The sequence below is a fragment of the Castor canadensis genome, chromosome 10 (genome assembly GCF_047511655.1).
Source record: "Castor canadensis chromosome 10, mCasCan1.hap1v2, whole genome shotgun sequence".
NCBI lineage: Eukaryota > Metazoa > Chordata > Mammalia > Rodentia > Castoridae > Castor > Castor canadensis.
This window is the reverse complement of record NC_133395.1, coordinates 111,375,013-111,387,614: the sequence shown is the minus strand read 5'-3', so window position 1 is coordinate 111,387,614 and position 12,602 is coordinate 111,375,013. Positions and strand designations below refer to the sequence as shown.

The 12,602-nt window shown below is 54.0% G+C and overlaps 1 protein-coding gene across 1 annotated transcript in view; it reads right to left on the bottom strand.

Moving 5' to 3' along the window:
• Positions 1-12,602, bottom strand: part of Dnah1 (dynein axonemal heavy chain 1) — a 63,351-nt gene that overhangs the window by 31,430 nt on the left and 19,319 nt on the right. Inside the window, 18 exon segments of the mRNA XM_074043876.1 lie at positions 311-497; positions 594-680; positions 1,674-1,823; positions 2,364-2,477; positions 3,161-3,266; positions 3,579-3,767; positions 4,390-4,503; positions 4,722-4,885; positions 5,483-5,623; positions 6,265-6,444; positions 7,035-7,140; positions 7,290-7,411; positions 7,901-8,065; positions 9,457-9,669; positions 10,365-10,618; positions 10,698-10,896; positions 11,256-11,411; positions 11,864-12,005. Of these exon segments, the coding sequence (XP_073899977.1) occupies positions 311-497; positions 594-680; positions 1,674-1,823; positions 2,364-2,477; positions 3,161-3,266; positions 3,579-3,767; positions 4,390-4,503; positions 4,722-4,885; positions 5,483-5,623; positions 6,265-6,444; positions 7,035-7,140; positions 7,290-7,411; positions 7,901-8,065; positions 9,457-9,669; positions 10,365-10,618; positions 10,698-10,896; positions 11,256-11,411; positions 11,864-12,005 (2,789 nt within the window).

Below are 12,602 nucleotides of genomic sequence, written 5' to 3'. Positions count from 1 at the left end.
AGCAGGTGAGGACAGAGACAGGATAGCCACTGTCAGCAAGGAGTCCGTGCCTGAGACCAGGGACTGAGACCACTACTCAATGGACAGGAGGGCCTCAATCGTGAGATCCCAGAAAGGGGACAGCACTTGCTTCCCATCACCTAGTGGGCCCCAGTGGAGACAGGGCCAGGGACACACTTGGCCAGGTGTAAAGGGACCCTGAGGCTGAGGTGTCCTGTCCTTGTCTCCCAGAGTGGACTCTAAGGTGGCTAGAGCCAGCCTCTCCTCAGATACCCACAGGACTATAGGCAGGCAGGGGCTGGCAGCTCACCCTCCACGTCCTTGAGGTTTTTCTTCTCACAGGCCTTGCGGATGGCTTTGTCCAGGATCCCATAGTCAGTGTCCTCCTCCTTGATGGTGGGGAACAGGTCAGACACAATTCCCGCAAAGAGCTTGAGGTCCTCCTGCAGGAACTTGGGCACGTTCACATCCCTGATGGCCCGGAGGCAGATCAGCTCCTGCAGCAAGCACTGGCTCAGTCTTCAGGGTGGTGGGCACAGTGGCCTGCAGCTGCCCTGAACCCTTTCTGTAGGAACCCTGAGGATACAGCTCACCTCATCCATACTGGGGTTTTCTCGCTTGAGGTTCCCAGCTGCTGAGATCACAGTCTTCACAGCTCGCATCCCGAAGTCATAGTGATCCTGTTCACATTGCACAGAAGGCCAGGGTGGGTGCTGTCCTTCTTGGGGTCTGCCTGGAATGCTCTGCCTCCTACCTGGTACCTGGCCACGCCTGATCACCCAGCTCACAGTTGAAATGTCACTTCTCCTGCTGGGCCTCTGTGACTACCCACTTGCATGCTCCAGCCTGGGCTGGTCCTCTCGCCTTTGGGCTTCTCTGGGACTTTCCACTCCATCATTCCAGTGTTCCTCACATGCTGTATTACCTATTCTGCATCTTTGATCAAGGCTGCCTTGGTCTCAGCTAAATTCCTGCAGTCTCCTCACGGTGCCAAGGGCAGGGAGGCCCTCAGGTGTGTTCCAGAAGTGAATGAGGGGGTTTGTCATTTGCAATAAATGGGCTGGTCTCCATGGCCTTTGAGTTTTCCTCTAACATTCTCTGCAACATCTCTCTAAAGCCAATCTTTGGGCCATACCGTTTGGTTTTTCCTACTGGTTCTGTTTCTCCCAGTGATATTGTAGGTGTGTTGAAAACAGTTAACTGCTTCATTTTGCCCCATGGTGTCAGACCACCCGTAGACCTAACCCAAAGACCAGCCCCAGAAATCTTGGTCTTGGAGCTGTATGGAGACTGGGCTTGACTGGGAAGGGCTGAGTGTGTTTCCAAAACCATGTGGCATAGTTGCTTCAGTGGGGGATACTTTTCAAAGTGGATGATTATAAAGTAGGGTGTGGGAGTGCTGGCAGTCAGGGGTGCACTGCAGTGTCATGTTCTTAACTCCTGCTCCATGGGCCTGGCCAGGCTGTTAGCTGCTTAGACCCCAGCGTCATCAGCTGAGAAACAGGGATATAACTCCTATCTTGCAGGGTTTTTGGGAGTAGTCAATAAGAAGATGCATGCAGAGCAGCTAGCACAGAGCTGGACACTCAATATAAAGTGAATTCAGAGCAGGTCTAGAGTCTGAGGGCAGACAGCAATGCTTCTTAGACTTTGGAAATTGGCTGGGGTCTCACCTGGGAGCTGAGCTGCTCCGAAGACAACTTGAAGGTTGTCGTGATCTTCTTAGCCAGCACATTAGCCTCATTGAAGCCAAAGGAGTAGAGGGAGATCTCCGCAATCATGGCATAATCCGGAACCATCATGGCCACGGGCCGGAAGAGTGCCTGGGAACATAGTGCATGTGTGAACAGTAGGCAGACATCGGCCCTCACCCTACCCTCTTTGGTACCACCCACTCTCTGGTCTTCAGAAGGCAGCTTCACCTGACCCTCCTTCCTAGGGAAAGCTGGGATTCCCTTCTGCATCATACCTTTCATGGCTGAGGCTTCCGCTCCCCATGTGGTTGGACAGCTCTGGCCATTAGAAACAGGTCCTTGGTGTTGATCTGAACCTGCCCCCATACAGTTCCCCGGAGGTGGCCCCTCTTAGCTCCTGTCTTCCCCAGCTGCTAGGCTGGGCCTAGCAGCTCCTATCAGCGGACCCCCATACTCCTAGGCAGCTTAGATTTCTCCATGTTCTGAGGAAAAGCCTGGGGCTTCTCCTTGACAGTTGGGGATGGGCCTCAGGACCTCTGGGCAGGAGCGCTGCCATAGGAAATCACAGTGCCTGATGTCCGGCAGCTGTGTGCCCTTGAATCAGTGATTTAGTATCTCAGATTCCAGACCAGAACTCTGGTGGCCAGGCCACCCTGGGCCTGAACTTGCCTTCAGATTGTCAGGCAGCTCTGTTCGGCCAGCATATCCAGGGTTCATGGTGATAAACACTGCACAGGATGGTACAAGTGGGATCTCGACACCCTCAAACATGAAGCGCTCCACCTGTGGTGGGGGGTGGGAGCTTGAGTCACTTGGAGCAGAGGGTGCCCAGCCCTGTTGCCTCCTCTGGATGGGACCCCTTCTCCCCTATTGGTTCCTCTGTCCTGGCAGCAGCTGGTCAGCCAGGACTGAAGCCCTGATCATGGGCTGAATCCTCTCTGAGGATCTGGACTAAGCCCTTAGGTACCGCTCACCACCCATGGCCTCCCACCCAGGTTCTGGCTCTAGTCCCTCTGAGGTTCACACACAGCCCCTGCTTCCACTCTTCACTCCAAACTCCCGACATGGATCTCCCCAGGCTTAGGCAAGCTCAGCCCTGACCAGGAACTGGGGCCCTACTTTGTGGGTGTGGGTGTGTGTGTGTGGGGGGGGGTTCTACCAGTCTCTCAGTTCTTATCCCCAGAATAAGATCCCTTGCTATCCTGATCAAGGTTGGTGGAAAGGCTAATGCCTGGGACTTTCCACAAGCATTGGGATGTAGGATCCTTTACCTGCCAGAGCTTGGCCTGTTTGCTGCCTAAACTGGGGTAAGAGACAGTGCCATACCCCTGTGAGATAAGAAAGGCTGGCCCGGGTAGGCCTGAGTACCTGACTTCTCTCCTGCAGTGTGGGAGCTGCAGGGTGGCACTGGTAGTGCAGTGGTGAAGGGGTGGCATGGCAGTGGGGGGGCGGTGCCTGAGACTCACCCGCTGCTGCTGTGCCTTCTGGATGGTGGTGATCTGCTGTGCCACCACTGACAGCACCTCGATGTCAATGCGGTTGAACTCATCGAAGCAGGCCCAGGCCCCAGCACTAAGTGAGGCCAGAACATTGGGTAGGGCACACGTGCTCTGAGCCCACTAGGCACCTCCCTCCCGAGGCTCCTCTGAGTGTGCTGGGGAGGAAGCCCTCAGTGGCAATCCTCAGCAGCTCAGCCACACTGCTATGTCTGCCCTGATCCTAGTGACATTGAGTTAAGCCTTTGACTCCTGTCACCCCATCCTGTCCCCTCCACCATCTGGTGAGGCTCCTCTTGGGCAGTGCCCTTGCCTAGCTCTACCTGGGGTTGGAGGAAGAGCTCAGCCTTCTCCCCTTGCCCTGTGCCACCCTCACACCTGGCCTTACCTAGCCAGGCCTTTGAAGAACTTGCCCATGGCCATGAAATCGAGCTGGTCAGAGCAGTTGAACACAACTGTCTGTATGGCGAAGGCCTTGCCCAGGTCTTTGGTGGTCTCTGTTTTCCCTGTGCCAGCTGGACCAGCTGGGGCACCCCCAAATTTGAGATGCAGAGCTCCAGTCAGGGTCAGATAGCACCTGTGGGAGTAAGAGGAGGTAGATATGGGCCACATATATCCTGGGTGCCACATATACCCATGGGCCACATATATCCACTTCTGGGGGTTTGCACAGCCCAGGGAACCTCCTTTTCTTGGTCCTTATGGATGGTGGCTCTCATTCCTCCCAACCCCCTCAGCGCCCAGGTGTGCCAGCCCTGGCTGCTAGGGTTAGGATTGGAACCCACGGCTACCTACTCCACTTCATGGCCCAGGGATCTGCTTGGCTGGCTGACCTGTGGCTAACCACTTCCCTTACATACAACCCAACTGGGACTTGGGAGGATCCATGATTACAGGCCAGCTTGGGTAAAGAGTTAGTGAGACCCTATCTCAAAGAACAACCTGGACATGGTGGTTCATGTCTGTAATCCTAGCTACACAGGAAGTGTAGGTAGGAGGACTGTGATCTGAAACTGACTGGGGCAAAAAGTGCAAGACCCTATCTGAAACATAACTAAAGCAAAAAGGGCTAAGAACTGTTGCTCAAGTAGTAAGTGCTTGCCAAGCAAGTGCAAGGCCCTGGGTTCAAACCTCAGTACTGCCAAAAAAATTTCCAAAACAAAAGAAAACCCAATGGGGTGGAGGGTGGGGACCCGAACCTGTCAGTGAGGGGTGTGATCACCAGTCTTCCACTATTTCCTAGGTACTCATAGCCATAGATGAACTCGGCGTTCACAGCACGGATGTACAAGTTGTTATTTGTCCAGTAGTACCTGTCAGTGCAGGACACGGGTTCCTGGCTGTGGGCCACTGGCCAGGTATGTAGTTGAGGAGAGGGGGTACTTTTGGGGAATGAGGGCATTGAAGTATCCCTGCCCAGCTTGTCCCAGATCCTTGAGGGCAGGGAGCAACCTATTGTTAACTGATTGTCTGTCCCTCCCCTGACTATCTCCTGGAGACACTCTGGCCTGGATGGCCCTCATGCCCTTACCTGAGCTGTGAGATCCACTCAAAGTCATTCACGCTGACCACTCCCTCCTGGATCAACTTGCTTACAACGTCCTTGGCGTGGACCTCAATGACAATCAGCGCTGACAGCACTGCTCGCTGCATGTGGGACAGCTTACCCCGTACCAGGGCCACCAGGTCACTGAGCTGCAGGAGCGGGGAGTCCTGTCAGAGATCCAGGATCTGCAGGGGAGGCTCCCCCTCCCTTGCACAGAGGATAGGCTTCTCTGTGAACCACCCCCTATTCTGGGGGCTTCTGATGGTCTGGAAGGGGAAGGGACCAAGGATCGGTTCAGAGGAAGGAAGTGAATAAAGGCAGAGGCACAGTCAGGGACCAGCTGGGTTGGGCCGACCTGTGGCTAACCACATTACAGGCCTCCTTGTAGTGCGCAGTGCCACCTGAACCTTCAGGAACAGGTGGTAGACTTAGTGAGGAACTGGAGGCTGGAGTGTGCTGAGGAGCCAGTACACAGAGCAAGGATAGCCTAAGGAATGACACAAGAGGGACCCAGGTATGTGGTTCTTTCACTGACCATTGGGAGAGGGGGATCTGCCTGGCCTCAGAGCTCTCCTCAGGTTCCCAGTCCCTTCTGCTCGTGACTATTGTAAGACATCCATTTCAGGGGTGTCTGACCTGCTCTTTGGACCCAACCCTTGGCCTCTTGCAGACTCAATGTCGGAAAAAGTTCCTTTGGGGCTGGGCTCTCCAGGGGTGTGGGGAGCAGGGACACTCTTTGCTCTCACCTGCTTGGAGAGCTGGGGAAACAGCTGGCTGCTGAGGTTGCTGACCTCCAGAGCCTCCCCAACTTCCATGGTCCAGTACGTCTGGCAGCCAGCAATGGTCACTTGGCCTGGCCAGTTCAGAACCCACTGGGTCCTGGGCATCTGGAAAAACAACATGGGCAGGCTGACCCAGGCAGCCGCCAGCTGTCCCTTCCCCTCTTCTTCCCTTGAACATTGTCTGTCCTCTGGTCCTGCAGACTCTGGGTTCTAATCATTCGTTCCACCAGTCCCTCAAAATGGAAAGAAGTCATTAAGCTTCTCGGGGTGGGCAGGATCAACATTTCCTCAGCAGATGAGGCCTTGGAGAAGATGGGTGGGAGCCCAGAATCAGGGAGCACACAGTCCTGGGTTCGAATCCTAGATCTATCCCTGCAAATCACATGCTCTTGAGTAGAACACATCCCTGAACAGCCTCTGGACTGGGGCTTCCTCTACAGTCCTTCCTCTACAGTATGGGTGGAGGGATGGAGAGAGGAATGCTGGCGTGGTTCCAGCCTAGGCCTGGGAGTATGGTAAGTGCTTCTGGAGCATAGTAAGTGATTACAATCATGATTATCATTATAGTGAGTCTCACTTTCCAGAGTGTGGGTGGAAAGGGAAGACTTCATGGTGACTGAAAGCAGCCTTGGTCAGGGCTGCAGCCTGAGAAGGAGGCAAGTGAGAACAGAGAGAGGCACTGAGGAGGGAGGAGGGAGCAGCCTGGAGGGCCAGGTGGGAATGCCAAGTAGGAGGGGTGTGCTCACTGTGGGGTAGGCCCGGATGGCCCTCTCGATGATGTCATGCACACTGGCCTTCATGCTGTGCTCCACCTCCAGCAGCCAGTCCTCCACGTTGCTGGTGGGGTAGATGGAGAAGGATAGCTGTACCTCCTCACCCTCCGCCGAGTACATGTGTGTGATCTTCAGGTCCTCCTGGAACAGCAGCTGTGGGCAATGGGGGACCAAGTACAGGTCACCCTGGGTGTACCAGAGGGCCTGCCTCCAGCCCCAGGCTGACCTGGCCAGTGCCCTCCCCTTTAGGAAGAGAACTCTGCCCCTTGTTCCCCCACCCCCAGGGTCTGCTTTGGCTGAGCCTTCTCTGACTTCAGGCAGGAAGGACGCATCTGCCTTTCTCCAGCTGTGCCCCAGCCCTGGCCCAGGCCTGGACTGAGGCAGGCACTTGGAAGGAGGCTAGGTCAGCCCTGCATGTCCCTGTCCTTCACAGACCTGTGTGGCCTCCTTGGTGGATGAGGGCAAGATGAGGGTCACAAACCTTCTGGCCTCCTGGGTTTCTCAAGCCAGCCAATACGTCTCTGTGCTGGGGGCATATGGAGCCCCTGGATGAGTGAGGAGCCTAGGGCCCCAGCCCCGAGCAGAGGGGTGTTCTTATAGTTGAATTTCTTCCCACCAAGTCAAGACCCCTAATCTCTCTTGCCACCCCATCTCTACATAATGGGCTTGGCATGAGGGCAGAGATGTCCCACCGGGGTGGGCTTCAGTGTTGCTGGCCCTCAGTCCCAGGCCCAGCTACCCACCCGGGCAATGTTCTCGAAGCACTTGCGCAGGTGGGGCTGCACAGCCATAGGGTCCTTTGTCTGGGACAAGATCTCTAGCAGCTCATCATCTGACAGGAAGTAGAATCTGCCAGGAGACAAGGGTGAGAGCGTGGGCCTGGCAGGTTCCATGGCCCTAGCAAGCCCAAGCACCACTGATATGCTTGCATCCTAGTCTGGCAGGGCACTTGAGGTCCTAGCTTTGCAGCAGACACTGGCATGGCTCATGATACCCACCTCGGGAAGGCACTCCGTTTGGTCTCTAGGTACTCGCTGAGGCCCTTCTGCACCAGGTCCAGCAGTTTGTTGCAGTCCCGCAGGCTCTCTAGCAGCCTCTGGTCAGGACACACATTGATGACCTGCAGGGCCAGGCCCAGAGAGAAAGTGGAAGTGTGCATGGTCCAACTAAGAGAAGGTAAGGTGGGCTCACCAGAGAGCACCCATGCTAGTCAGAAACCCTCACTGGGGCCTGGGAAGTATGGGGCAGGAAAATTGTCTCTGAGCTACAGACTGACTCACTCAGCCCTGCCAACTACACAGAGAATTATAAAATGGTCAAAAAAATGAGAGTGAAGCAAAGCTAAGGAGTTTGTTTTGCAGCAAGACTTGTCAGGGCCTCTAAAATGCTAATGTGGACTGTAGATCTCCAAGAGAAAAACCATCACTGCTGTGCTTCTGAAGAGCATCTAAAGGATCAGGGAACTATTACAGAGGTTACAGGTTATAGCCAAAGCCTTGGACTTGTCCTTGAGTCCTTCTTGTTTAGGGAGGAAAGAGACCAAGAGTTTCCCAACAATGTGACCAGAGCCCTTGGGTCCCCGCTGCCCTCCCTGCCCCATGGAGCTCACCTCCCGGTTCTCATAGGCGTTCTTCATGATCTTCCTCCAGATCCGCTCCATGGTCTGGTAGCGCTTGCTTTCCACAGGCAGTTGCCGGGTGATGTCTTCAGATCTGAAGATGGGCTCAAGGTAGAGCCAGGACCGCTGGCAGTTCAGCCATTCCTCCAGCACCTCCTGGGAAGGGAGGGGCAGAGTATGAACTGTGAAGGTCCAGGGCTCAAGTTGGGTTCTGTCCCCATGACCAAACATTTCACCCTATCAAAGTGCTGGGCACCAGAGCCAGTTTCCTCAGGGTAACTTTTAGATGGTGCTGACAGCAAGGAACTCCAGGGAACAGAAATGTGCAGGGATTCCTGTCCTCTAAAGAAATCCCATGGCCCCACAGCATGTTCACACCTCCAAAAGCAAAACAGCAAACCCCCTAGGCCCTCGGTGACATAGGAAAGTCACTCAGTTTATAGAAAACCATACCAGTCTCCTCTGAATCCTGGGTCATGGCCAGGATTCTGAGGTTTAATTGGGACTTGAACTTGAGTTCCTTAAAAAGCTCTCTGAAACAGTCCAAGGGTGAGATATCTTCAGAACAAGTCACCTCACCCTTCTGCCTCCCAATTCCCCACTCAAGATTTATCTCTCATCTTCTCCCATCAGTGCAAACTTGTTCATTCATCTCTTCTTCATGAGATGACTGGTGCCAGGCCCAAGTGGGTACCAGGAGGAAGGGGGAACAGTATAGGACTCCTGCCTTTGAGGAGGCCACAGTCCACTAAGGGGCTTATTCTGTCCGTGGATCACCAAGGTCCCAACGTGTGTGTTGGTCGCTGTAAGAGGCAATGACTAAGGACCTCAGTGGTGCACCCTGTAGGAAGGTGTGGGGAAAAGCCTTGTGTTGAGCCTTGGAGGAGAAGGGAGGTGGGGTAGAACTCCAGAGAGGGGACAGCCTGAGAAAAGAGGGAAGCCAGGAACAATGATGACCAGCACAGGCATCTCTAGCTAGTTCAGGAGGCATACAACTTCCCCCCCTTTCTTGGGGGTTGTTGGATACACCTTGAGGCCCGTCCACCAGGGCTTTGTGAGAAGCCCCTGCTTTTGTCTTGAGAGCCAGAGACAGGGGTAGTTCCCAGTGCCCTGGTGCCTCTCCCTAAGGTAGCACCAAATGAGATGGGAACGGGAAGTTGAGGGCAGGGTGGAAAAGGGTCTGAGAAGCCTGGGGCCTCATTGTGTCCGGCCCACAAAGTTCCAATACAAGAGGTTCTGACTTTCCCAAGCCCAGGCAGCCCTTTGGAGGTTTGTTGGCAACCACATTTTTAGACTAAATCCTGCCCTTAAGCCTAACTGCCTCTTTCAGTAGCTAACCTCATAGTGGACAGCCTGGCCCATTCCAGTCACCCTCTTCTGGAGAGTGACAGCCCTCTGTTGTCAGAGAGCCAAGAGCTAGGGGAGCATGGGCAAGGTTCCACTGACCTGAGCTTCAACCAGGTACTATATGAAAATGCCACTTATGGAACAGGGTTCCTTGAGGGTGGGGGGAAGGATGAGGGAAGGACAGAGGGAGAAGGGCTCACCTGGGTGAGCTTCAGTTTGGTCTCCCAGGAGTTGATGCGCTGCTCAAAAGGCTTCTTGTAGGGTGAGAAGGACATGCTTTGGGTCATGACAATGTGGTCGTCCAGCAGTTGTGAGGCCTCATCCGGGCTTTTGAGGATGTAGGTTTCTGTCTCCTTGTAGGGCAACACATTGAACAGGATGGTGGACCACGCTTTCTCCATCTTGTCTAGTGCCTGGGGTGGAAGACGAATCAAGGTTGGGTCCTGGGAAGGGGCTGGCCATCAGTCTGTCTGACTAGTACTGGGCAGGGAAGAACAGAACCTGCTTGGCTATATTGCCTGGCAAATACTCTTACTTTGTCCTGGTCAATGAGTCCCCTATGGGCCTTTGTCTGAATTCAGGTCCAGCTCAGTCTCACATATGTGCTATATATATATGACATGTTTGCACATAAATGTTGGGAAGCAGCAGCTAAGATGCCAGTTAGGAATATGAACACTGGTCTCAGTTCTGACACTTACTGGACATGTCAACTAGGCCATTGCTAAACATTCCTGAGCCATAAGGTACTCATCTGTTTAATTAATTAATTAATTGACTAAGTTTGCAGTCCTGGGGACCAAACCCAGGGCCTCACACTTGCGAAGCGAGTTCTCTGAGTGATACTCCCAGCTCCTGTACTTATCTGCTAAATGGGAATATGCTAACAGCTTCTTTCTAGGATCTTGAGGGGTAACTGAGGACTAATAGCAACAGTGGGCACCATGCCAAGTACTTACTAGAATGCACCTCTCCCCCTAGATATGATTTCCCCAGGGAAGGGGCCATTACTGTCATCCTCCCAAGTGGCTATTATTGCAAGGGCTGGAGGCCAGGCTGTCTAGCAGTGCCTGTGTGGGGTGGGGTGGACCTGCTGGTGGCTGCCCACCTGTTCGATGGCATATTCCTTGCCAGCAACCTCAGCCACCTTGCTGATGCTCTCAATATGGTCCTGAAGGTTCATATCAAGGCAGCGGGCAAAGGTCAGGTTGGCCTTGGGTCTGACATTGATGTTGATCTCATTGGAGAGTATATCCCAGTGCCGGTTCCGCATACCAGGGTTGCGCAGCCCCTGGATCAGCGGGATGTATGGCTTGAACTCCTCAATGCGGGCTCGGATGTCTAAGGCGACATCCTGGCAGGCTGTAGGGTAGGGCAGGCAGGCATGAGAGGCAGCTGGCACAGGTGGGAACAGGGAAGACAGGCTGTCTTGGCTACCTACCTGGTATGTCCTTGAACTGCTTAACACACTTGTGCATGGTCTTGAAGGACTCAATAACGTTCTTCTCCAGCTGCTCAGCATCAATGGCTGACAGGGGATCATTCATCCAGCTCTCAGACCAGCGCAGCCAGTCAGAGGCTGTGGTCCAGAGGTCTAGGTAGGGCTGGAAGTCCTTCACCATTCTCAAAAGCTTGTCATACTGCAGTAGCAGAAGGCAGGGCTGGGGCTGTCTTCTCTCCACACTGGTTTTACTGGGCCAGGTCCCTTCTCCCTCCTTGCTCCTGGCTGCTATCACTCCTGTCCCCATAGACCCAGGCATGGCCTCCCTTCTTCCCACCCCACCTAAGCTCTGGGCTCTGAGCTTTTAAGTAAGGCCTAGGCTGACCCTCAAGAGGCCTACTGTCTGATTCCACCAGCCTCCTTCTTCTGGGAACCAACACAAGGTTATCTCTACCACACTGCAGCCCACTTTGTCCTGCCCCGAAATGCCAGAGCCCTGCTACCAGAAACTGCAGACCCACAGGGGGCAGGAGAGCAGGGTGCCCATAGGAGGCCTACATTGGTGATGGGCAAGCCAAAGATGCGCTCGCGGTTGTTGTAGAGCATCGCCAGCTGCTGGCAATCTTTCAGCTGCTTCTTGACCCTCCGCACCTCGTTGGCAATCTCATGTGCTCGAGTGATATCCACATGGGTGGAAAAGCCAGCTACCACCAGCTGTGGGCCAAGGAGCAGGGGGTCAGATGCCACTTGTCCCACCATACGCAGGCATTAGCCAACACTTCCAGGGAACATGAGCTCCTGGGGCATTGTCTTCTTCCAGCTCTGAGGGACTTTGTTTTGGAGTGAGCAGGTTGCTGTCTCAAGGCAGGCTGACTGCTTCAGGGTAACATGGTGTAGACTCAGTACCATGAACACTGTGCTGAATGCCCACCAGGACATCAAGGACATTACAGAATAATTAAGGTCTTCTAAATGTGTGTTTTTCTAGAGCTTGCTGCCTAGACATCTCTCTGGCCTTTCAGTTCATTCTTTCAACCACTTATTCATTTATCCATCCACTTGTCCATCACACATTGACATAGCACCTCCTAATCACAGGACTCAAGGCCAGAATATATGTGTGGTGGGGAGCAGGTCCTAATCCAGAGTCCTCAGCCAAACCCCACCTGCAGCCCTTCCAGCTTCTCCTGGAAGTTGTTCTGGTCCATGATTTGGATTTTGCGGAACTTTTCCTCATCCTCAATGTGCTGCTGCCGCACCATCTCTATCTGTCCGAGGATCTTAGAAGGCCAGTTGCTGGCAGCCCATCTATAGGGATGGGGTTTGGGGAAATGCCACAGTTGAAATGATGGGGTAGAAAGGCCAGGCAGGGGTGCCCTGCCAGGCACCTAGGCCCAGCATCTATGCAGCCAGGGGTATGGGGGAAGGCAGGGAAATCAGGTAGCAGCTGGAGGCATTTGGGACTAGGCAAGTGGAATGTCCAGGTAGGCTTTGTCACTGCCAACATCAGGGAGACAACCTCTGCCCTGCCCTCTGGGAGCTGTGGTCAGCATCAATGCCATGCAACTTCAGTGTGCCCAGTGCAATGTCAGAGGCAAAGGGGAAATGATTAGTGATGCCAAGTTCCCTCTCAAGCCCTAAGAATTTCAAGGCCTCACCTCCAATGAAGCAAAACAACAGTTTCTAGCTTGCAAGTCCTTGGTGACCAACCAGGGCCACCAGGCCAGCTTCCTTCATTATACCAATTCCCTCTACCTGGCCAAAACAGGGTATCTGCCTAGGGATGTCAACTCTTGGACGCCTTGTCAGGCTGGTGTCTTAGGGTTCTTAGGCATGGACCTAATGGTCCTAAACTCCCAACCTCATCTGTGAGGCAGAGCTGGATGACAGCTTTATTGTGACCCA